Source organism: Ranitomeya variabilis, chromosome 7 (assembly GCF_051348905.1).
Source record: "Ranitomeya variabilis isolate aRanVar5 chromosome 7, aRanVar5.hap1, whole genome shotgun sequence".
In the NCBI taxonomy this organism is placed as follows: domain Eukaryota; kingdom Metazoa; phylum Chordata; class Amphibia; order Anura; family Dendrobatidae; genus Ranitomeya; species Ranitomeya variabilis.
In genome coordinates, this window is record NC_135238.1 from 118,506,207 (window position 1) to 118,530,750 (window position 24,544).

Sequence of the window (24,544 nt, forward strand, 5' to 3'; positions counted from 1 at the left end):
TTTTGTTTAAAATTCATTGTGGTAATGTCTATAACCAAAATTAGAAAAATGTTGTCTCTGTCCAAATATATATGGACTTAACTGTATTTTACTCCTTTATATAGCACCATTAATTCCACAGCGCTTTACAGATATTGTTGGCACTGTCCCCGATGGGGCTCACAATCTAAATTCAGCATCAGTATATCTTTGGAATGTGGGAGGAAACTGGAGTGCCCGGAGGAAACCCCCACAAACACAGGGCGAACATACAAACCCCTTGCAGATGTTGTCCTTGGCGGGATTTGAACAAAGGACTCCAGCGTTGCAAGGCTGCAGTGCTAACCACTGAGCCAATATGCCGCCCATTAAGAAGTATTTGATCACCAACCAGCAAGAATTTGGGCTCTCACAGACCTGTTAGTTTTTCATTAAGAAGGCTTCATACTCTGCACTCATTACCTGTATTAATTGCACCTGTTTGAACTCATTACCTGTATAAAAGACACCTGTCCACACACTGAACCAATCACACCCTAATCTCTCCACCATGGCCAAGATCAAAGAGCTGTGTAAGGACACCAGGGACAAATTGTAGACCAGATCAAGGCTGGGATGGGTTACAGGGCAATAGACAAGCAGCTTGGTGAGAAGGCAACAACTGTTGACACAATTATTTGAAAATGGAAGAAACACAAGATGATTGTCAATATTCCATGACTGCCTGGGGCTTCATGTAAGATCTTGCCTCGTGGGTGAAGGATGATTCTGAGAAAGGTCAGAAATCAGCCCAGAACTACACAGGAGAACCTGGTCAATGACCTGAAGAAAACTGGGACCACGTTCTCCATTATTACCATTAGTAAATCACTACGCTGTCATGTATTAACATCCTGCAGGCCACAAAAAGTCTCCCTGCTCATGCAAGCATATGTCCAGGCACATTTGAAGTTCACCAGTGATCATCTGGATGATCCAGAGGAGGCATTGGAAAAGATCATATGGTAAGATGAGACCAAAATAGAACTTTTTGGTATCATCTCCACTTGCTGTATTTGGAGGAAGAAGGATGAGTACAACCTCAAGAACACCTTCCCAACTGTGAAGCATGGTGGGGGAAGCATCATACTTTGTGAGTTATTTCTGAAAAAGGGACTGGATGACTGAATCTTATTGAAGGGAGGATAAATGGGATTATGTATCACAAGATTTTGGAGAGCAACCTCCTTCCCTCAGTAACCGCATTGAAGATGGGTCATTGCTGAATCTTCCAGCATGACAATGACATGAAACACACAGCCAGGGCAACTAAGGAGTGGCTCCATAAGAAGCATTTCAGGATTCTGGAGTGGTGTAGCCAGTGTCCAGGCCTGAACCAATAGAAAATGTTTGGAGGAAACTGAAACTCAATGTTGCCCAGCAACAGCACAGAAACCTGAAAGATGTGGAGAAGATTTGTATGTAAGTGTGGGCCAAAATCCATGCTGCAGTGTGTGCAACCTTGGTCAAGATCTACAGGAAACGTCTGACCTCTGTAATTGCAAAGGTTTCTGTACCAAATATTAAGTTCTGATTTTGTATTGTATCAAATACTTATTTAATGCAACAAAATGCAAATAGATCATGCACAAATCATAAAATGTGATTTTCGGGATTTTTTTTTATTCTGTCTCTCATAGTTGAAGTGTACCTATGATGGAAATTACAGACCTGTCCATTCTTTGTAGGTGGAAAAACTTGCAAAATCAGTTGGGTATCAATTACTTACAATATTTTTCAGATTATAAGGCACACTTTTTTCCCCAAAATTTTGGGGGATAATGGGGGTGCGTCTTATTATACGGATATACCTAACCGGCTGCAGGCTAGAATGAGGGGGTGTTCAGATGTGTGGTGAGGTGCGCCACTGCGGGTGTTCAGCTCTGCGGGTGTCCGGCGCTGTGGGGGTTCTGCAGACATCTTGTGAAAGCCCAGAGATCCCACAACTACATGGTTTCCTATGCGGCACATGAACAGATGGAGATCTTGGCACCAAGATCTTGGGACTTGACATCTCAGCGCAGAGCCCCCGCAGCACCAGACACTTGCAGCACTGGTCACCCGCAGCACCGGAGACCCGCAGCGGTATGCCACACCACACATCCTAACACCCCATCATCCCAACCTGCAGCAACGCTCAACTTTTGCCTCCTCCAGCAGCGACCCTGGGACCCTGCTCCACCGCAGCCTGCACCTCCGGTAAGTAATAAGACATATGGATTATAAGAAGCACCACCATTTTATAAAAAAACATTTTTTCCTATTTTTCTCCTTTGGAGTGCATCTTATAATCCAGTGCGTCTTATAAGCCGCAAAATATGGTATTTTATTTTCCCCACTGTACATAGTATTCTATAAAATTTTGATCCGGTAAATAACTAAAGCAATTAAATTAATATTGTATAGTATTATGGTTCGTGTAAATAAATTCCAAGTGCAGGTGCTAAATAGAATACAAGCATTTTTCTGGAAGTCCCTTCCTGATACAAGTCCTGATGCTCAACAGTTTCTTGCATTCTTCCAAATGCATTTCCCCATACTTCCTCACTTCATAGAGGTTCATTGGTGGACATTTGTTGGCTAGGCACTGGATTAAAATAATGGCCAAAGTCTACCGTTCCACTTCAGACTTGACAATGCGTGGTTTAACATTTTCTTCTCTGCTTGTGCTTACCAGAGAGAATTACAGTGTTTCAAACCAACAAAGCTCAGTATTTTTAGGATGCATTTACTGTAAAATTTGTATTGTAAACCAGATGGTCACTTTAAAGAGGACCTGTCACCAGGTCAAAGTGGCAAATTTTTGCTCTCGTTTTATTCCCATTGCTCTCCTGAACATTCCATTTTTTTTATCCACTATACAGTTTCATAGATACGAGATCTTCTATTTAAAACTAGTTTTTATTGTCTTTACCAAAGGAGAATAGTTCACAGCATACTCTGTGACTTTGTCTTTATGTTTCTTTGCATAATTACTCTGTGAACAATGCCCCTTAGCAAAAACTATAAAAAGTAGCACTAAATAAAAAGGGTCATATCTGTAGAACCATAAAGCGGATTTAAAAAGAAGCAAAAAAATAGGATTACTCAGGGGGGCAGCAGTAGTAAAATAACAAACACTGCCCACTTTTAACCTGTTTCTCTTTAGTAAGTATTGTATGAGATGATTTTGCTAATTATTTTCATTTATGTTCTTTGCTCTAAATCGTCTAAAATAATAATGTCCATACAATAAAATAGTTGTGCTTCTTGTTTACATCTAACATGCATTAGAATAGCCGAATATCTGAATAGATTGCTCTCTATCTGATTTATGTTAACTGTGGTATTTTTGTCTTAGTTACACTTTTCAACAGGTGCAAGAACATACTGATCACATCTGGAAATTTCAAAGGCATGATTTAATAGAAGAGTATCATGGTCGACCACCAGCACCTCCACCTTTTATTCTCTTCAATCACCTACATCAGTTTGTCAGACGTGTCATTCTGCACAAACCAGCAGGAAGGAAAAGGCAGCTTAGTAAGAGTTCTTAAAATGTAAAGAAATAACATGCCGTAACTTATATTATTACTTATTATTTGAATAAATTGCATTACTGTCATGCAGCGCTCGCCCCCGGCTTCTGCAGCTCGCCGGGTGCGCGCGCGCGGCGCATTCAGCTCTGCGCGTGCGCACATCTGATTCCTCTGTTGGCACTCCTTCCTGTCCTCTCCGTCATCCTGGAGGACTGTAACCCGGAAGTAGCTCTCACGCTGGTATATAAGCTGCTTCCTGCTGCTCCTCTGTGCCTGATGATCATTTGTGTTTACAAGTGCTTCTGGTCACCTGTGGTCTCTGTGCATTCCTAGCTTTCTGACCTTGGGACTCCTCCTTCCTCTGCAGTACCTGCCTGATTTTCCTGTGTTCCTGCTTTGTTCCTTCAGTTCCTGTTTCTCTGTGGTACCTGCCCGGCTCCTTTACCATTTCCTTGCTCCCGTCAGCCTCTGTGTCTCCATATTGTCTCGTCAGCCTCTGTGTCTCTGTAGTATTCCCATCTTCTCCCTCATCTCAGTAGTTCCTTGCCATTCCCTCTGTTTCCTCCGCTGTTTCCTTCGGTCCCTGTGTTCCTGCAGTGTACCCTTCTTTTCTCAGTCGACCCTCCAGCTTCCGTGGCGATAGTCCCTCACGGGCCTGCCCCTAACGCTCCCTGTATAGGGGGCGGTCCACCTGGTCAGCTCGTCCGAGAGGGGTTCGTCCTCATGGTCCAGTGGGTCCACTCTCTGTTGTCCCTGTTTGAATCCACTCTCTCAAATGGGACTGCACTCGGATGACATCTGAGTGCAGCCTGATTCTTACAGCATCACAGTATCATCAGGCCATGGACCCCGCTGGAGCTTCCGCTACTCAAAAAGACTTACTCTTTTTGCGTGAAAACCAGACTAGGATCATGTCGTTTTTAAAAAATATGGAGTCTCGCCTAGCGGCTTTACAGCCTTCTGATCCTGGTATTGCTCCGCAGTTGGTTGCCCTTCAGCTGGAGCTAGGTCTACAATGGGACACTCAGTCCCATATTTCGAATTTTTTGGCCTCTATTAATGATCGGCTTCTCGCCCTCCAGAATGTGGCCTCTGTCTCCACTCCTGTCTCTGCGCCACAACCCTCGCCCCGACTTGCTAGACCTCCTCGGTATGGTGGGGATCCTAAAGCGTGCCGCGGCTTTATTATTCAATGCCAGTTGCATTTTGAATTGTCTCCGCTACTTTATCCCACCGATCGAGCTAAGGTTGTTTTTATAGTATCCCATTTGGAGGGTGAGGCTTTGGCATGGGTTAATCCCCTCTGGGAGCGTAATGATCCTTTGGTCTCCCAACTCAATCCGTTCCTGGATACCTTCCGCAAGGTTTTTGATGAACCTGGACGTCTGGTCTCTACCACAGAGTCCCTCTTTAACCTTAGCCAGGCCACTCTCTCTGTAGCTCAGTACGCCATCCATTTCCGGACTCTGTCTTCAGACCTTGGGTGGAATAATGAGGCTTTGGTTGGAGCGTTTTGGCGTGGTTTGTCTTCACGGATTAAGGATGAGCTGGCAGGACGGGACACTCCCACCTCTTTGGATGATCTTATCTCCTTGGCCATACGCATTGATCTGCGCTTTCAGGAGCGCACTCGCGAGCTTGCCAGAGAAAAGAGATCTCTTCGCCAGACCACTATTGCTCGAGGGACTTCTTTTTCTCAAACAGCCCCGGTGGTTTCTTCATCTTCTCCTGAACCCATGCAGGTCGATCGCTTTGAGTCTTCCGAGCAGCGCCGCAAGGAGAGACTCGCACAAGGTCTCTGTTTTTACTGCGGTAGTGCCTCTCATCTCTTACGCGCCTGTCCTCAGAGGTCGGGAAACGCCTCCGCCTAGGACAGGTAAGAGAGGCCTTCCTAGGTGGTTATGACTCCTCTCCACCTCTGGTTTTGTCTGTTATTCTACATTTAGGTTCCCGTCACTTTTCTCTGGAGGCTTATGTTGATTCAGGAGCGGCTGGGAACTTTGTTCAGCTCGAGGTTGTTAACAGGCTTGGGATACCTGTTAGACCCTTGGAGACTCCTAGACAAATAGCTTCCGTCGATGGTCAGCCTTTGCGGGAGACCGTCAACTTAGTTATGGAGGAAGTTGAACTTCAGATTGGAGCTCTTCATCGTGAGAAACTGGCCTTTTATGTTTTACCTTAATTGTCTCATTCTTTCCTTTTGGGTCTTCCTTGGCTGAGAGATCACGAACCCACTCTGGACTGGCGCACTGGAGATGTTCTACGGTGGGGACAGTCTTGTCTGAACAGGTGCCTGCTTCCTGTCAAGCCTGCGTCCTCCTTTCGGTCTGCTTCGGAATCCACGGGAATTCCTCCAGCCTATTGCGCCTTCTCGGATGTCTTTAACAAGAAGGAGGCGGAGATCTTGCCGCCGCACCGCTCTTATGACTGCCCGATAGACCTTGTTCCTGGTTCTACTCCACCTCGAGGACGTATTTACCCATTGTCTCCTACCGAAACTCAAGCCATGTCCGAATATATCCAAGAGAATCTGGCCAGAGGCTTCATTCGAAAGTCCTCCTCACCTGCAGGAGCTGGGTTCTTCTTCGTCAAGAAGAAGGACGGTTCTCTTCGCCCATGTATAGACTATCGGGGTCTCAACACTATCACGATCAAGAACAAGTACCCACTTCCTCTCATACCAGAACTCTTTGATCGTCTACGTGGAGCACGAATCTTTACCAAATTGGATCTCAGAGGAGCTTATAATTTGGTCCGTATCCGTTCCGGTGACGAGTGGAAGACTGCGTTTAATACCAGAGATGGTCATTATGAATATTTGGTTATGCCATTCGGTTTATGCAACGCACTCGCAGTCTTCCAGGAGTTTGTAAATGATGTTTTTCGGGATCTACTTTACACCTGTGTTGTAGTGTACTTGGACGATATCCTTGTGTTCTCTCCAGATCTGTCTACTCACAGAAGAGATGTACGGCAAGTACTTCAGCGTTTGAGAGAGAATCGGCTGTACGCAAAACTGGAAAAATGTGTCTTCGAACAGTCATCTCTTCCCTTCTTGGGTTTCATCATTTCCGACGCTGGTTTGTGTATGGATCCAGGATAAGTTTCTGCCGTGCTCAACTGGCCACGTCCTCTTGGAGTGAAAGCAATTCAGCGATTTCTTGGATTTGCTAACTACTATCGGCAGTTTATCCCTCACTTTTCCTCTCTTTCTGCTCCGATCTCCTCCATGATTCGGAAGGGTGCCAATCCTCATCTATGGTCGTCTGAGGCCGAAGAGGCTTTCCGGTCCATCAAGCAGGCCTTCGCCTCCGCTCCTATTCTTCATCGTCCTGTGGCCAATAAACCCTTCATCCTTGAAGTAGATGCTTCTGCAATTGGAGATGGAGCTGTGCTCTCGCAGAAATCCTCTTCTGGTCGTCTTGTGCCCTGTGGTTTTTTCTCTAAGATCTTCTCCTCCTCTGAAAAGAATTATTCTATCGGTGATAAAGAACTTTTGGCAATCAGGTTGGCATTGGAGGAGTGGCGGTACCTCTTGGAGGGGGCTTTACATCGTTTTGTAATTTACACAGATCACAAGAATCTGGCATATATCCGCTCTGCGCAAAGACTAAATCCTCGGCAGGCCAGGTGGGCCTTGTTTTTCGCCAGGTTTGACTTCGAACTTCGTTTCCTGCCAGGAGATAAAAACTCCAGAGCCGACGCTCTGTCTAGGTCATTCCAGGCGGTGGATATGGAGGAAGAACCTGCGCACATCATCGATCCTGCAAGAGTCATCACAGTTGCTCCTCTCTCTCTTTCCTCGTTGCCTCCGGGTAAGACCTTAGTTGCTGAAGAGAACAGAGAACGCGTCTTACTTTGGGGTCATGCCTCCAAATTAGCTGGACATGTTGGTCTCAAAAAAACCCTCCGTCTGATCTCTCGCTATTACTGGTGGCCTACGTTGTCCAAGGACGTCCAAAGTTTTGTCGCCTCTTGTCCCTCCTGTGCCAAGAATAAAATTCCCAGGCAACTACCTTCCGGGCTTTTGCATCCTTTACCGGTACCCTCCACTCCGTGGCAACATTTATCGATGGACTTCATCACTGACCTGCCTTCTTCATCTGGTTGTACCGTCATCTTCGTGGTCATGGATTGTTTCTCCAAGATGGCTCATTTCATTGCACTACCTGGTTTGCCTTCTGCTCCCGAATTGGCAAAGATTTTTGTTCACCATATTTTTCGTCTTCATGGTCTTCCTTTACATATTGTTTCTGACCGAGGTGTTCAATTCACCGCCCGCTTCTGGAAATCCCTCTGCAAATCTATGAACATTTCGCTTGACTTTTCTTCGGCCTACCATCCGCAGTCCAATGGCCAGGTGGAACGTACTAATCAGACCTTGGTAACTTATCTCCGTCATTTTTCCAATTCCCATCAAAATGATTGGTCTGACTTGCTGCCATGGGCTGAGTTTTCTTACAATAACCATTCCAGCGAAGCTACTAACAAATCTCCATTTTTTATCGTCTACGGTCAACATCCTGGTCTTCCTCTTCCGGTTCCTCCTGTCTCTACTGTACCAGCGGCTGATCTTCTGTCTAGAGAGTTCTCCAGGGTCTGGCAGGAGACCAAGTCTGCCCTTGAGTTGGCTCAAGTCAGGATGAAGAGACATGCGGACAAAAGACGCCTCGATTCTCCTATATTCCATCCTGGGGACAAGGTTTGGGTTTCTTCTAAATTTATCCTTCTCAAAATTCCTTCACATAAGCTGGGTCCTCGCTATATCGGTCCATTCAAAGTTTTGTCTCGTATTAATGACGTTTCTTACAAACTTAAGTTGCCTGCCTCTCTGCGTATTTCTAATTCTTTTCATGTGTCTCTCCTTAAACCCGTAGTTTTTAATCAGTTTCATTCTTCTAACCTTTGTTCTCCTTCGCCTGTTTCCGAGGATGATGTCTTTGAAGTTAGGGACATTTTAGCCATGAAAAAACTTAGAGGGAGAACTTTGTTTTTGGTTGACTGGAAAGGTTTTGGTCCTGAGGAGAGGTCCTGGGAGCCTCGTGAGAACATTCAGGCCCCTCGCATTTTGTCCCGGTTTCTTTCAAGTCTTAAAAAGGAGGGGCATAAAGACGGGGGTACTGTCATGCAGCGCTCGCCCCCGGCTTCTGCAGCTCGCCGGGTGCGCGCGCGCGGCGCATTCAGCTCTGCGCGTGCGCACATCTGATTCCTCTGTTGGCACTCCTTCCTGTCCTCTCCGTCATCCTGGAGGACTGTAACCCAGAAGTAGCTCTCACGCTGGTATATAAGCTGCTTCCTGCTGCTCCTCTGTGCCTGATGATCATTTGTGTTTACAAGTGCTTCTGGTCACCTGTGGTCTCTGTGCATTCCTAGCTTTCTGACCTTGGGACTCCTCCTTCCTCTGCAGTACCTGCCTGATTTTCCTGTGTTCCTGCTTTGTTCCTTCAGTTCCTGTTTCTCTGTGGTACCTGCCCGGCTCCTTTACCATTTCCTTGCTCCCGTCAGCCTCTGTGTCTCCATATTGTCTCGTCAGCCTCTGTGTCTCTGTAGTATTCCCATCTTCTCCCTTGTCTCAGTAGTTCCTTGCCATTCCCTCTGTTTCCTCCGCTGTTTCCTTCGGTCCCTGTGTTCCTGCAGTGTACCCTTCTTTTCTCAGTCGACCCTCCAGCTTCCGTGGCGATAGTCCCTCACGGGCCTGCCCCTAACGCTCCCTGTATAGGGGGCGGTCCACCTGGTCAGCTCGTCCGAGAGGGGTTCGTCGTCACGGTCCAGTGGGTCCACTCTCCGTTGTCCCTGTTTGAATCCACTCTCTCAAATGGGACTGCACTCGGATGACATCTGAGTGCAGCCTGATTCTTACAGCATCACAATTACCTGTGCAATTCTGAGCTAAGCTGATTTCACACATCTAAAATTCACAATCCGAGTATAGAGCTTGATGTCGGGAGAGCCATGTGTCTTCTGGTCTGAACTATAAAGCAGTTAAGTTCAGGTCTGGAGATTTCCAGCTTGTCCAGAAATCACTGTCCATATTCTGACTGTAAGTGTCAGACATGTCAAACCATGAAACTTGTGAAAATGAAGGGGTGGAAAGTAGGGATGGGCAAACCCGAACTGTAAAGTTTTGGACCGTACTGAACATAGTGTTCGGTCACACAGTCCTGAACACGGGTTTCCATAGGAAACCCGTGTTACAGTTTGGGTACAGTACGGGCTGTAAAAAAAAGCAGAAAATTAATAATAAACATTATAATTATACTTACCTGTCCAGCGACGCGTCCTCCCGTCCTGCTGTCTCCCAGTCGTATCTGCTTCTGGGGCCGCTCATTACCTTCTGCCAGTATTCACTGCACTCGGCAGCCTATGGCTTTTTCCGACAGTGTTCGTGCGGTGACATCACCGAACAAACACTGCAAGAAAAAAAAACATTGTTAGGCACCACATCACATTTGAAGTAGCTTTGAGGGGTCTATATGATAGAAAATACCCCAAAGTGACAACATTCTAAAAACTTCACCCATCAAGGTGCTCAAAACCACATTCAAGAAGTTTATTAAACCTTAAGATGCTTCACATGAATTTTTGAAATGTGGAAAAATAACTTTTTCACAAAAAATTTAGTTTAGACCCAAATTTTTTTAGTTTCACAAGGGTAACAAAAAAATGGACCTCAAAATTTGTTGTGCAATTTCTCCTGAGCATGCAGATACCCCATATGTTGGGGAAAACTACTTTTTGGGCGCACGGAAGAGCTCAGATGGGAGGAGTGCCATTTGACTTCTTGAAGCAAAATTTGCTGAAACAACATGTCGTGTTTGGAGAGCCCCTGATGTGCCAAAACAGTGAAAGTCCCCAACAAGTGACACCATTATAGAAACTAGATCCCTCCAGGAACTTATCTTTATGTTTGATGAGCACATTGAACCCTCAGATTTTTCACAGAAGTTTATGATGTTGAGCTGTGGAAATTAAAAAAAAAAATCACATTTTCCCCACAAATATGTTTTTTAGCCTCAAATTTAGCATTTTCATGTATACGGTTTATTATTTTACGTTTTTTGCAGGCGCTGAAGTATGGTAAGTATGGTTAAATGAAGAATATTAAAATACTTTTTCCTAATGTGTGCGTGTTTTATTAACCCTTTTTTAGTATTGGATTAATAACGGATAGGCGTCTTATTGACTCCTCTCCGTTATTAACCCGGCTTAATGTCACCTTACAATAGCAAGGTGACATTAACCCCTTATTACCCCATATCCCGCCGCTACACGGGAGTGGGAAGAGAGGGGCTAAGTGCCAGAATAGGCACCATTTCTGGGGCGGCTGCGGACTGGTATTTGTAGCCGGGGGGGGGACCAATATCCATGGCCCCTCTCTAGGCTATGAATATCAGCCCACAGCTGTCTGCGTAGCCTTTCTGGCTATAAAATATAGGGGGACCCCATGTCATTTTTTTGGGGGGTCCCCCTATTTTAATAGCCAGTAAAGGCTACGCAGAGAGCTACGGGCTGATATTCATAGCAGGCTACAAATATTGGCCCCCGGCCGTCGGCTTTCCCCCTCTGGCGCAGAAAATTGCGCTGGAGCCCACGCCGTTTTTCTCCGTTTTTTTATTAAATTAAACGCTCATTAACGCCTGTTTCACACATGCGTCGGTACGGGTCCATCGCTATACGTCGGGCCGACGTACTGACGCACGTTGTGAAATTTGTGCACGTCGTGGGCAGCGGATGCAGTTTTTCAATGCATCCGCTGCCCATTCTGAAGTCCGGGGAGGAGGGGGCAGAGTTTTGGCCGCGCATGCGCGGTAGAAAATGGCAGACACGACGGACGTCTCAACGGGCCGCCAAAACACGACGCATCCGTTGCAAAACGGACGCGACGTGTATCCGTCGCGATCCGTCACTGATACAAGTCTATGGGTAAAAAACGCATCCTGCGAGCACATTCGCAGGATCCGTTTTTTTCCCAAAAAGATGGATTGCTAAAAGCGCAAGTGTGAAAGTAGCCTTAGGCTGCTTTCACACTAGCATCGGTAAGGGTCCGTCGCGCTGCGTCGCTAATAAAAGTCTATGGAGAAAAGACGCATCCTGCAGACAACTTTGCAGGACGAGTTTTTTCTCCACAACGACGCATTGCGACGTGCGGTGCACGACGATAGTGTGAAAGAGGCCTTAGAAACATCAGCCTTTCTATTATATATCTATGGATATATCTATTCATAGATATATTTATAGATATATGGATAGATACATCTATGTATCTATAGATATATCTATTTGGCTGCTTTCACACATCAGGTTTTTGCCATGAGGCACAATCCGGCGAGTTTTGAAAAAAACAGATCTATTTTTTTCCGCCGGATCCGTTTTTTTCTCATAGAGTTGTATTAGTGCCGGATTGCACCTGATGGCCACACGTTTCATCCGTTTTTTGCCAGATCCGTCAAAAAAGCTGTTTCCGCCGGATGGAAAACACATACAGAGGAACGTTTTTTCTGTCCGGCAAAAAAACGCACAGCGACGGATACGGCAAAAAAACGTATGAAACTGAGCTGTGAAATGATGAATCCGGCCTTGGAATCCGTTTTTTCATGCATGTTTCCATTCAAATCATGCACATTTTCCGTTTATTTACTTATTTCCAAAAACAGCATTAAAACCGCGCATAAACCGCACCAAAAACTGCATCAAAACAGCACCAAAAACAGCATCAAAACCTGGTGCAGTTTTGGTGCAGTTTGCAGTTTTGGTGTGGTTTTGATGCAGTTTTTGGTGCAGTTTTGATGCAGTTCTTGGTGCGGTTTTGATGCAGTTTTTGGTGCGGTTTTTGCGCAGTTTTGATGCAGTTTTTGGTGCGGTTTTGGTGCAGTGTTGTTGCAATTATGGTGCAGTTTTGATGCGCTTTTTTTCAGTTTTAATGTGTTTTTTATGCAGTTTTTTGCACGGTTTTGATGCATTTTTTAATTCGCTTTTGTTGCGGTTTTGCGCGTTTTTTAGGCGTTTTGGTGAGTTTTTGAAAGCTAAATAAAGATGTATTATTGAACAAAAAAAAAGATTTGTGATGTCATTATTGTCCAACCTCCTCTTTTACCTTTGTCCAACCCACACTCCATTAAACACACAGATAGACAGATAGATGATAGATGAAATAGTTAGACAGATCTACATATAGGTAGATCTATATATGCATACATCTATCTATTCATATATCTATCTGTAGATGTGTCTGGATAGATATATCTATTGATAGATGTATGGATAGCGTAGGGTGTGTGTCCACTGTCCGGATTACATCCGAATGAGCTGCAGATTGGATGCTGCGTACTTGTAGTCCATTCGGATGATGCCTGCACACACACCCCAAAAGACCCCCTGCACAGCCTCGCACACACCTGAACAGTCCCACACACATCCGAACAGCCTGCAGACCCCGCACACACCTGAACAGTCCCGCACACATCCAAACAGTCCCGCACACATCCGAACAGCCCGCAGACCCTGCACACACCTGAACAGTCCCGCACACATCCGAACAGCCCGCAGACGCCGCACACACCTGAACAGTTCCGCACACATCCGAACAGCCCGCAGACCCCGCACACACTTGAACAGTCCCGCACAGCACCGTACACATCCAAACAGCCCGCAGACCCCGCCGCCCACAGATACACGCACACGGTCACCGCCGACACACTTCCATCCTCCCGAGCTGCAGCGTTTCTCGGACCCACATCCGCAGCAAAACTGCAGATCTTTTTTACATCTGTGGTTTTGCTGCGGATGTGCCCAACTCAATAAAAGTCTAAAGGTGCAGAAACGCTGCAGATCCGCACAAAAGAAGTGACATGCTGCGAGAAAAAAAAGCTGCGTTTTGGTGCGGCTTTTTCCGCAGCATGTGCACAACAAGTCTGCGGCTCCCATAGACTTGCATTGGTTGTGCACTACACTGCGGATTTGATGCAATTCAGTGCGGCAAAAAAAGCTGCGGATCTGCAATCAGATCCGCAACGTGTGCACACAGCCTTAGCATTTAGTGAACCTAGCAAAAAAGCCAAGCAAAAAACAAGTGTGGGATTGCACTTTTTTTGCCATTTCATTGCACTTTGAATTTTTTTCACATTTTCTGCTACACGACATGGTAAAACCAATGATGTCATTCAAAAGTAGAACTTGTCCCGCAAAAGATAAGCCCCCACACTCCCATATTGACGGAAAAATTATGGCTCTGGAAAGAAGGGGAGCGATAAACGAAAATAAAAAAGCTCCAGGGGTGAAGGGGTTTAGAAACATGGATATGGACATATCTACGGAAATAGACATAGATATATAGATATATCTGTATCTACCTATCTATCTATCTATCTATCTATCTATCTATCTATCTATCCATCTATCTATCCCTCTATCTGTGTGTAATGGAGTGTGGGTTGGACAAATGTAAAAGAGGAGGTTGGACAGAAATGACATCACAAATCTTTTTGAAGATAGAGGGGGGAGAGGAGGGAGGGGTTGGGGTGTGTTTTGGAGTGGGTGTGGTAGGTTCGTGCTTAGTAGCAGTGCAATGCATCATGGAACTTGTAGTATTAGAGCACAATAACTCAGGAGAAAGGAAGTTGTCGATTAACCCCATGAGAGCTGAATCCAGCACTAAAGATGTGCTGCTACTGCATGATAAAAGGTAATATTGCTAAAATAAACACAGTAGATGTTTTCAGTGGCACATAATAGCAAGATTTATGAAAAAAAAAAAAAAGGTTATAGTAGTGGAGAACTTCTTTAAGTAAACCGAAATTGAAATTTCAGTGTAATTTATGAAGGAAGCTAGTACTGACAAAAATTTGATGGAAGAGGGACTCGGATGCACCCTGTATTAAACATAAAGGAGGGCCTCATACACATTGTTTTCAAATTGTCATGTAGTAGTACTCGTAGACTCATAAAGACTATGCACTAAATGCATAGGCTGCCAAAAACTACAAGCATTACAAGCACCTTTAAAAGCACTGTAGTACCTCATTCAAATATTGTGAACAAAGTGTAGTTGTAATACCACATTCATAAAAGCTGTACACACAGTGCAAAGCTGCCAAAAATTACAAGCAGGGTTATCCATACATCCTTCAAGCACCAACTGTAGTATTTCATTCAAATATTGTGAAAAAAGTGTGGGTGTGGTACTCCCACACTCATAAAAAGTCTGCACTAAGTACAAAGTTTGCCAAAATTACAAGCAGGGTCATTCATAGACCCATTAAGGCACCAGCTGAAGTATTTCATTCCAATATTGTGACAAAGTGTAGTTTAGGTACTCCACACTCAAGAAACCACCGGAGACTAGATGGAGGTGGACATGACTTGGGGATGGGTGGACCGAGAGCTCCTGCAGCTTTTGTTTGTATTGCGGTGTAGATTTTAAACAAGAGTGTTGTTGCTTTAAGAGGAAGGAGTTTAGTTGTTTGTGCCTGGTGTATTACTGTGAGGAGGGTGGGGCTTATATAGGGGAGGCAACTCTGGCTCTCCTGTTGTGAACTCTACTTTTGGGCTCCCTCTAGTGGTCACAAGCGGTACTGGGTAGTGTTGTCTTTCTGCAGGTTGCTTCATCAGCTGGTTCGTTATCCTTGGTTGGTTTCCTATTTAGCCCACCTGGATACTCAGTTCCTTGCCTGCTATCAGTGTATTCAGTGCTCTTCAGATTCCTTGTGATTACCTTGCTCCCAGCCTCTCCAAGACAAGCTAAGTTTTTGTCCGTTCATTTTTTGATTATCAGCATTCATCATGTTTCTTGTCCAGCTTGCTAGGATGTGATCTCCTCGCTTGCTGGTTGCTCTAGGGGACTGAGTTTCTCCCCCCACACCGTTAGTTGGTGCGGGGGTTCTTGAATCTCAGTGTGGATATTTTGTAAGGGTTTTTTACTGACCGCACAGACCCCTTTACTATTTTCTGCTATCTAGTATTAGTGGGCCTCATTTGCTGAATCTGTTTTCACCCCTGTGTATGTGCCTTCCTCTTACCTCACCGTTATTATTTGTTGGGGGCTTCTATATCTTTGGGGATTATTTCTCTGGAGGCAAGAGAGGTCTTTCTTTCTCTCCAGGGGTAGTTAGTTCCTCAGGCTGGCTCGAGACGTCTAGGAATTTTTTAGGCACGTTCACCGGCTACTTCTAGTGTGTTTGGATAGGTTCAGATTTGCGGTCAGTCCAGTTTGCCACCTCCCTAGAGCTTGTCCTATGTTTGTTACTTAGCTGGAGTAATTCGTGATCCTCAACCACTAAGGATCATAACACTCTCCCTCTTTCTCTCACAGGATGGATAGGAGGAAACATTAAGGAAACATGTCTGCAGTTTCAGGGAGTATAATACTGGGGTTATCACCTCACATTATAGCTGATAGGAGTACATTCACCTCACACATCATGTATTAGTGTAGTGTCTGCTCCTACATCCTATATGGGATCAATTTTACCTCAGAAATTCATGTAGCCGCCATGTTCCCTCATGTGTACCTCCCTGCAGACATGGCTGATATACTACTCCACATTCATCATGTATTAGTGTAGTATCAGCTCTTACATCTTATTTGGGAGCAATATTACCTCAGAGATTCATGTAGCTGCCATGTTCCTTAACCCCTTCCCGACCTTTGACGCCACGTAGGCGTCATGAAAACCCGTGCCAATCCGACCCATGACGCCTATGTGGCGTCATGGAAAGATCGCATCCCTGCAGATCGGGTGAAAGGGTTAACTCCATTTTCACCCGATCTGCAGAGACAGGGGGAGTGGTACTTCAGCCCAGGGGGGGTGGCTTCACCCCCCCGTGGCTACGATCACTCTGATTGGCTGTTGAAAGTGAAACAGCCAATCAGAGCGATTTGTAATATTTCACCTATGAAAATGGTGAAATATTACAATCCAGCCATGGCCGATGCTGCAATAGCATCTGCCATGGCTGGAGACCCCGATCTGCCCCCCCCACCCCACCCATCGCCCCCCCAGTCGTCCTTTCTGCCCCGATCTCCTGTCCTCTCCCCTCCTCCCTCCTGTCCGCTCCCCCGGTCCTCTTGTCCGCTCCCCCGGTCCTCCGATCCCCCCCGTGTTCCGATCCCACCCCCCCATACTTACCTAGCTTCGATGTCCCTCCCGGTGTCCGGCCATCTTCTCCATGGGTGCCGCCATCTTGGAAAATGGCGGGCGCATGCGCAGTGCGCCCGCCGAATCTGCCAGCCAGCAGATTCATTACAAGTACATTTTGATCGCTGTGGTAGGTTCTATCGCAGCGATCAAAATAAAAAAATAATAAATAAACCCCCCCCCTTTTTCACCCCCATAGGTAGGGACAATAATAAAATAAAGAAAATATTTTTTTTCTTTTTCCACTAGGGTTAGGGTTAGAACTAGGGTTAGAACTAGGGGTAGGGTTAGGGTTAGGGGTAGGGTTAGGGTTACGGGTAGGGTTAGGGGTAGGGTTATGGCATGTGCACAGAGTGCGGATTTGGCTGCGGATCCACAGCGGATCCGCAGCGGATCGGCCGCGGATCCGCAGCGGATCAGCCACGGATCCGGAGCGGATCGGCCGCAGATCCGCAGCGGATCGGCAGCGGATTGGCCGCGGATCCGCAGCGGATTGGCCGCGGATCCGCAGCGGATTGGCTGTTCCTCAATAGGAATCCGCAGGTGAAATCCGCACAAAAAAACACTGGAAATCTGCTGTAAATCCGCAGGTAAAACGCAGTGCCTTTTACCTGCAGATTTTTCAAAAATCGTGCGGAAAAATCTCACACGAATCCGCAACGTGGGCACATAGCCTTAGGGTTAGGGTTGGAATTAGAGTTAGGGTTGGAATTAGGGCTAGGGTTTGAAATAGGGTTAAGATTAGGCTTGTGGTTAGGGTTACGGATAGGGTTAGGGGTGTGTTGGGGTTACCGTTGTGGTTAGGGTTGGGATTAGGGTTACGGTTGGGATTAGGGTTAGGATTAGGGTTAGGGTTGGAATTAGGGTTACGGGTGTGTTGCGGTTAGGGTTGTGGTTAGGGGTGTGTTGGGGTTAGGGTTGTGATTAGGGTTATGGCTACAGTTGGGATTAGGATTAGGGGTGTGTTGGGGTTAGTGTTGAAGTTAGAATTGAGGGGTTTCCACTGTTTAGGCACATCAGGGGTCTCCAAACGCAACATGGCGCCACCATTGATTCCAGCCAATCTTGCGTTCAAAAAGTCAAATGGTGCTCCCGCCCTTCCAAGCCCCGACGTGCGCCCAAACAGTGGTTTACCCCCACATTTGGGGTACCAGCGTACTCAGGACAAACTGGGCAACAACAGTTGGGGTCCAATTTCTCCTGTTACCCTTGCAAAAATAAAAAATTACTTGCTAAAACATAATTTTTGAGGAAAGAACAATTATTTTTTATTTTCACGGCTCTGCGTTATAAACTTCTGTGAAGCACTTGGGGGTTGAAAGTGCTCACCACACATCTAGATAAGTTCCTTCGGGGGTCTAGTTTCCAAAATGGGGTCACTTGTGGGGGGTTTCTACTGTTTAGGCACATCAGGGGCTCTGCAAATGCAATGTGACGCCCGCAGACCATTCCATCAAAGTCTGCATTTCAAATGTCACTACTTCCCTTCCGAGCCCTGACGTGTGCCCAAACAGTGGTTTACCCCCACATGTGGGGTATCAGCGTACTCACAACAAACTGGGCAACAAATATTGGGGTCCAAATTGTCCTGTTATCCTTGTGAAAATAAAAAATTGCTTGCTAAAACATCTTTTTTGAGGAAAGAAAAATGATTTTTTATTTTCACGGCTCTGCGTTGTAAACTTCTGTGAAGCACTTGGGGGTTGAACGTGCTCACCACACATCTAGATAAGTTCCTTAGGGGGTCTAGTTTCCAAAATGGGGTCACTTGTGGGGGGTTTCTACTGTTTAGGCATATCAGGGGCTCTGCAAACGTAACATGATGCCCGCAGACCATTCCATCAAAGTCTGCATTCCAAAACGTCACTACTTCCCTTCCGAGCCCCGGCATGTGCCCAAACAGTGGTTTACCCCCACATATGGGGTATCAGCGTACTCAGGAGAAACTGGACAACAACTTTTGGGGTCCAATTTCTCCTGTTACTCTTGCAAAAATAAAAAATTCTGGGCTAAAAAAATATTTTTGAGGAAAGGAAACACATTTATTATTTTCATGGCTCTGCGTTATAAACTTCTGTGAAGCACTTGGGGGTTCAAAGTGCTCACCACACATCTAGATAAGTTCCCTTGGGGGTCTAGTTTCCAAAATGGAGTCACTTGTGGGGAGTTCCTACTGTTTAGGCACATCAGGGGCTCTGCAAACGCAACCTGATGCCCGCAGAGCATTCCATCAAAGTCTGCATTTCAAAACGTCACTACTTCCCTTCCGAACCCCGACGTGTGCCAAAACAGGGGTTTACCCCCACATATGGGGTATCAGCGTACTCAGGAGAAACTGAACAACAACTTTTGGGGTCCAATTTCTCCTGTTACTCTTGCAAAAATAAAAAATTCTGGGCTAAAAAAATATTTTTGAGGAAAGGAAACACATTTTTTATTTTCACGGCTCTGCGTTATAAACTTCTGTGAAGCACTTGGGGGTTCAAAGTGCTCACTACACGTCTAGATAAGTTCCCTTGGGGGTCTAGTTTCCAAAATGGAGTCACTTGTGGGGAGTTCCTACTGTTTAGGCACATCAGGGGCTCTGCAAACGCAACCTGACGCCCGCAGAGCATTCCATCAAAGTCTGCATTTCAAAACATCACTACTTCCCTTCCGAACCCCGACGTGTGCCAAAACAGTGGTTTACCCCCACATATGGGGTATCAGCGTACTCAGGAGAAACTGGACAACAACTTTTGGGGTCCAATTTCTCCTGTTACCCTTGGGAAAATTAAAAATTGTGGGCTAAAAAATCATTTTTGAGAAAAGAAAAATTATTTTTTATTTTCATGGCTCTGCGTTATAAACTTCTGTGAAGCACTTGGGGGTTCAAAGTGCTCACCACACATCTAGGTTAGTTCCTTGGGAGGTCTAGTTTCCAAAATGGGGTCACTTGTGCGGGAGCTCCAATGTTTAGGCACACAGGGGCTCTCCAAACGCGACATGGTGTCCGCTAATGATTGGAGCTAATTTTCCATTCAAAAAGCCAAATGACGTGCCTTCCCTACCGAGCCCTGCCGTGCGCCCAAACAGTGGTTTACCCCCACATATGAAGTATCATCATACTCAGGACAAATTGGACAACAAAGTCCGTGGTCCCGTTTCTCCTTTTACCCTTGGGAAAATAAAAAAATTGTTGCTAAAAGATCATTTTTGTGACTAAAAAGTTAAATGTTCATTTTTTACTTCCATGTTGCTTCTGCTGCTGTGAAACACCTGAAGGGTTAATAAACTTCTTGAATGTGATTTTGAGCACCTTGAGGGGTGCAGTTTTTAGAATGGTGTCACTTTTGGGTATTTTCAGCCATATAGAACCCTCAAAATGACTTCAAATGTGAGGTGGTCCCTAAAAAAAAATGGTTATGTAAATTTTGTTGTAAAAATGAGAAATCACTGGTCAAATTTTAACCCTTATAACTTCCTAGTAAAAAAAAAAATTGTTTCCAAAATTGTGCTGATGTAAAGTAGACATGTGGGAAACGTTATTTATTAACTATTTTGTGTCACATAACTCTCTGGTTTAACAGAATAAAAATTCAAAATGTGAAAATTGCGAAATTTTCAAAATTTTCGCCAAATTTCCGTTTTTTTCACAAATAAACTCAGAAATTATCGACCTAAATTTACCACTATCATGAAGCCCAATATGTCACGAAAAAACAATCTCAGAATCGCTAGGATCCGTTGAAGCGTTCCTGAGTTATTACCTCATAAAGGGACACTGGTCAGAATTGCAAAAAACAGCAAGGTCATTAAGGCCAAAATAGGCTGGGTCATGAAGGGGTTAATGGGTCTGTTACAAGTTGCCTCACACACTGCAGAGACAGCTCCTGTGTGACCTCCTTACAGACATGGCTGTTGTGTCACATTTCTGCTGTATTATACAGTCTTCATGAGTTTTGGGTATCTGTATGATAGGTCAGAGCATTGACACATACAGTGTCTGCTATTGCTAGCGTGGAGCTGGGCAGTTACAGGGACTAGTCACTGGTAAGGGGGAGCAGTAACAGGATGGTATATATACACCGTATATATATATGAGGGTAAGAGGCTGCACTTCATGTCTGTGCATTGTATGCTGCTGTGTGCTGATTCCCCCCCTTCCCATTTATGGAGTCTGTTGACCTGTATGGGGCCTCATCTCTGCTACAGTACAGTCTGATGATGCTGGGTGTACAGATCCAGCATAACAGGTTACTCTCACTATATATATATATATATATATATATATATATATATATATATATATATATATATATATATATATATATGTGATATATGAGTAAAGGCTCCATCTCTGTGCAGTATGCTTATCATGTATACAGACTTTGAGTACATGTTAGATCCTGGGTCTCCAGGTTACTTTCCTTGCTGCACATATAATTTGTGCATGACTTCCAAATCCGTGCTTTATTTCTGGAGATATGGCAGCCTTTAGTCCTATTATGTTGCGTGCTGTCCTGCCTGATATATCCACCCCTTTTTCTGTATATTGTCCCCTTCATATGTTTGCAGGATCGGGTTATACCCACTGAGCGCTTATTTATATTACCTAAGATGGTGGATAGCACAAGCCTGAGTGGATTACCTGGAGCCTTACTATATATATTTTATCAGGTGTAAATAATAACTCTGGGAGTAATTCAGCACATGGCGTGGTGGTGAGTGGGGCACTAATAATGCAGCATATGGCAGGCAGTGAGTGGGCACTAATAACTCAGCACATGGCGGGCAGTGAGTGAGCACTAATAACTCAGCACATGGCGGGCAGTGAGTGAGCACTAATAACTCAGTACATGGCGGGCAGTGAGTGGGCACTCCTAGTGTGATGCTGCACCTTGCTCTGGAGAACACATCATGGGCCCAGTTTTCAGCCGTCTCTCGTCTGTTGTATGTAGGTAGTGTTACTGACTGGGAACACAGACCTTGCAGTTAGCATATAACACAGCATTGCCCATCATCGAATTTATCTGACCTTATGATGGGACATTTTCCAGTATCAACCTGTAATATACCTTGGTTGTAAACTTACATGGTGTTTTCATCTTCACTTATCCCAGATCTTGTGCAGTTGGGGGGGTCCTTGAAGTTGGTTATAAATTGGTCTGGGGGATCCATTGGGATATGGATTCCTCTTTTTGGAATTTAATTTGGTTCTTGATCTGGTGAATGGTAGAGGGGATTTTCAGCAAGGGTTTGTTGAATCCTCAGGAAGTTTAAGTGAACATTGGAACCCTGTGGTTGTGGTGCTCCCGAGCTGGTGGGGTAATGGCTGGGAGTAATTGTTGGTACATTTTATGTTCACTTTTTGTTTGGTAATCACCAGATCTTATGAGCTTCAAGGACTCCTTCCAGCATGTTAATGTTCTTTATGGTTTGATGTTTTATTGTATGTTCTTTTAATTCTTATATTGTCCCCTTCATATATTTGCAGGAATGGTGTATACCCACCGAGTTCTTAATTTTATATTACCTAAGATGGTGAATAGCACAGACTGAGTGGATTACCTGGAGCTGGGCAGTTGGGGGGTCCTTGAAGTTGGTTACAAATTGGTCTGGGGGATCCATTGGGATATGGATTCCTCCTTTTGGTATTAAGTATATTTCTGGATCTGGTGCAATGTGGAGGGGAGTTTCGGCAAGGGTTTGTCGGATCCTCAGGAAGTTCAAGTGAACATTGGAACCCTGTGGTTATGGTGCTCCTGAGCCAATGGGGTAACGGCTGGGAGTAATTGGTACATTTTATGTTCACTTAATGTTTGGTAATCGCCAGATCTTATGAGCTTCAAGGACTCCTTCCAGCGAGCTAAGGTTATTTGTGCTTTGTTGGGTTATTGTATGTTTGTTTTAATAGAGGTGTGTATTTAAAAAAAAAAAAAAAACTAATTTGTTTCTTTTTTAGTGGGTCCTTGAAGCTAATTATAATTTGGTCAGTAGGGGTAACCATCTCAGGTATGGATCCTCTGTTTGGGGGGGTATTCATCATAGTATGACCCCTTGTGTGGAGGAGTAAACATCTCGGGTATGGCCCCTGGATGGAGGGGTGTACATCATAGTATGACCCCTTGGTATGGAGGGGTAACCATCTTTGGTATGGCCCCCTGGTGTGGAGGAGTGACCATTGTGGTATGGCCCCCTGGTCTCCAGAAGCATTTATATCTTACAAGACCCTGTTAGGATAAAGTCCATGTGGTCATGGCAATCATATTTTACATGCCTACAAATTAAATTCGGTCCTATGAGGTAGGAACAATAGCTGGAACAAAAAAAATAGGCATGCATTTCAATACAATCGGTAGCTTCAAGGACGCTCTCTTTTTTCATGTGACTTGAGAATGCTGAGGCACAGATTTTGACTGTTTATATTGACCAACTCCTGTTTCTTTCAAGGTTGTTGTCTGGACAATGCAGTAATATGTGACATTAAACTGAAGAGCAAGGTACCTAATATGGGTGCCCTGGAGTCAGTGGGAGTGACTAAGGGAAAAGTAATAAGGTGCATCCCGATGCCCTTGAGCCAGTGGGAGTGGCTAAGGGTGAAGTAATCAAGCGCATTAACACGAAGGGCAATGTGCCTATTCCCAATGCCTTTGTCCCAGTTGGAGAGGGTTAATGGTATATGTCATCAAGTGCCTGTACAGCAATTAACAATGGCGTGGCAAGGTTATTAATAATGCCTTTGTAGACTTTTCTGCTACAGGCTTATTTCATTTACTATGTCCAAATATTACAGAAATTATTTAAATTATTAAATGATCGGTTATACTGTCAATATTATATTGTGTATGGCTTTTAATTATTCCTTGTTTATAGTATCTTTCTCTTTATATACGCTCATCATTTTTTGGGTAGTAATAGTAAGTGGGTTTAAGAATTGGTTACTGCATCCCAGCTACTGTATGTAATGGTGGTTTCTAGAACTAAAATCTGTGAATTGGTATAATAGTTTTTGGGGCATGACAGATGTCATTATACAGGTGGTCAGACTGTGGCTACCCCTTTATTATGGTATAGTTTCCACATTCCCCATTATAGGTTCCTCATTGCAGGATGTTTAGTGGCTGTTATTTTGCTGTAGTTACCATATTATCGATCATAATTTGGTAGTGTTGCATTGTTAAAATTAATCTTTTGTAGCCCTGGAATTTTGTTACTCATATGCACAGTCTTTCCATAGCAAGCAGAACTGGTTGATTACTTTATTAGGCATGGGTGATGGGGGTCGAGTCCATTCAAGGTGTCAAATGGCCTCGCTGGTGGCGGTTTAGGAGTCAGGTGGAAGTTGCAGACAAGTTAAGGTGGACTCATTTTAACCCCTTCCCGACATGTGACGGTATAGTACGTCACATGTCGGGACCCCCGCTTTGATGTGCGCTCCGGCGGTGAGCGCACATCAAAGTCGCGACATGTCAGCTGTTTTTTACAGCTGACATGTGCGCGCAATAGCGGCGGGTGAAATCGCGATCACCCGCCGCTATTAACTAGTTAAATGCCGCTGTCAAACGCAGACAGCGGCATTTAACTACCGCATCCGGCCGTGCGGCCGGATATGAGCGCATCGCCGACCCCCGTCACATGATCGGGGGTCGGCGATGCTCCTCCATTGTAACCATAGAGGTCCTGGAGACCTCTATGGTTACTGATCGCCGGTGGCTGTGAGCGCCACCCTGTGGTCGGCGCTCACAGCACACCTGCATTTTAGCTACATAACAGCGATCTGATGATCGCTGTTATGTAGCAGAGCCGATCGGGCTGTGCCTGCTTCTAGCCTCCCATGGAGGCTATAGAAGCATGGCAAAAGTAAAAAAAAAAAGGTTTTAAAAATGTGAAAAA

The 24,544-nt window shown here is 45.0% G+C and overlaps 1 protein-coding gene across 2 annotated transcripts in view; it reads left to right on the forward strand.

Annotated features, from left to right (window-relative positions):
- LOC143786355 (transient receptor potential cation channel subfamily M member 2-like) overlaps positions 1-24,544 on the forward strand; it is a 1,952,850-nt gene that overhangs the window by 937,179 nt on the left and 991,127 nt on the right. For both annotated transcript variants that reach the window (XM_077275686.1, XM_077275685.1), the window contains one exon: positions 3,359-3,540. In XM_077275686.1, coding sequence (XP_077131801.1) covers positions 3,359-3,540 — 182 coding nt within the window. The remainder of the gene's footprint in view (positions 1-3,358; positions 3,541-24,544) is intronic.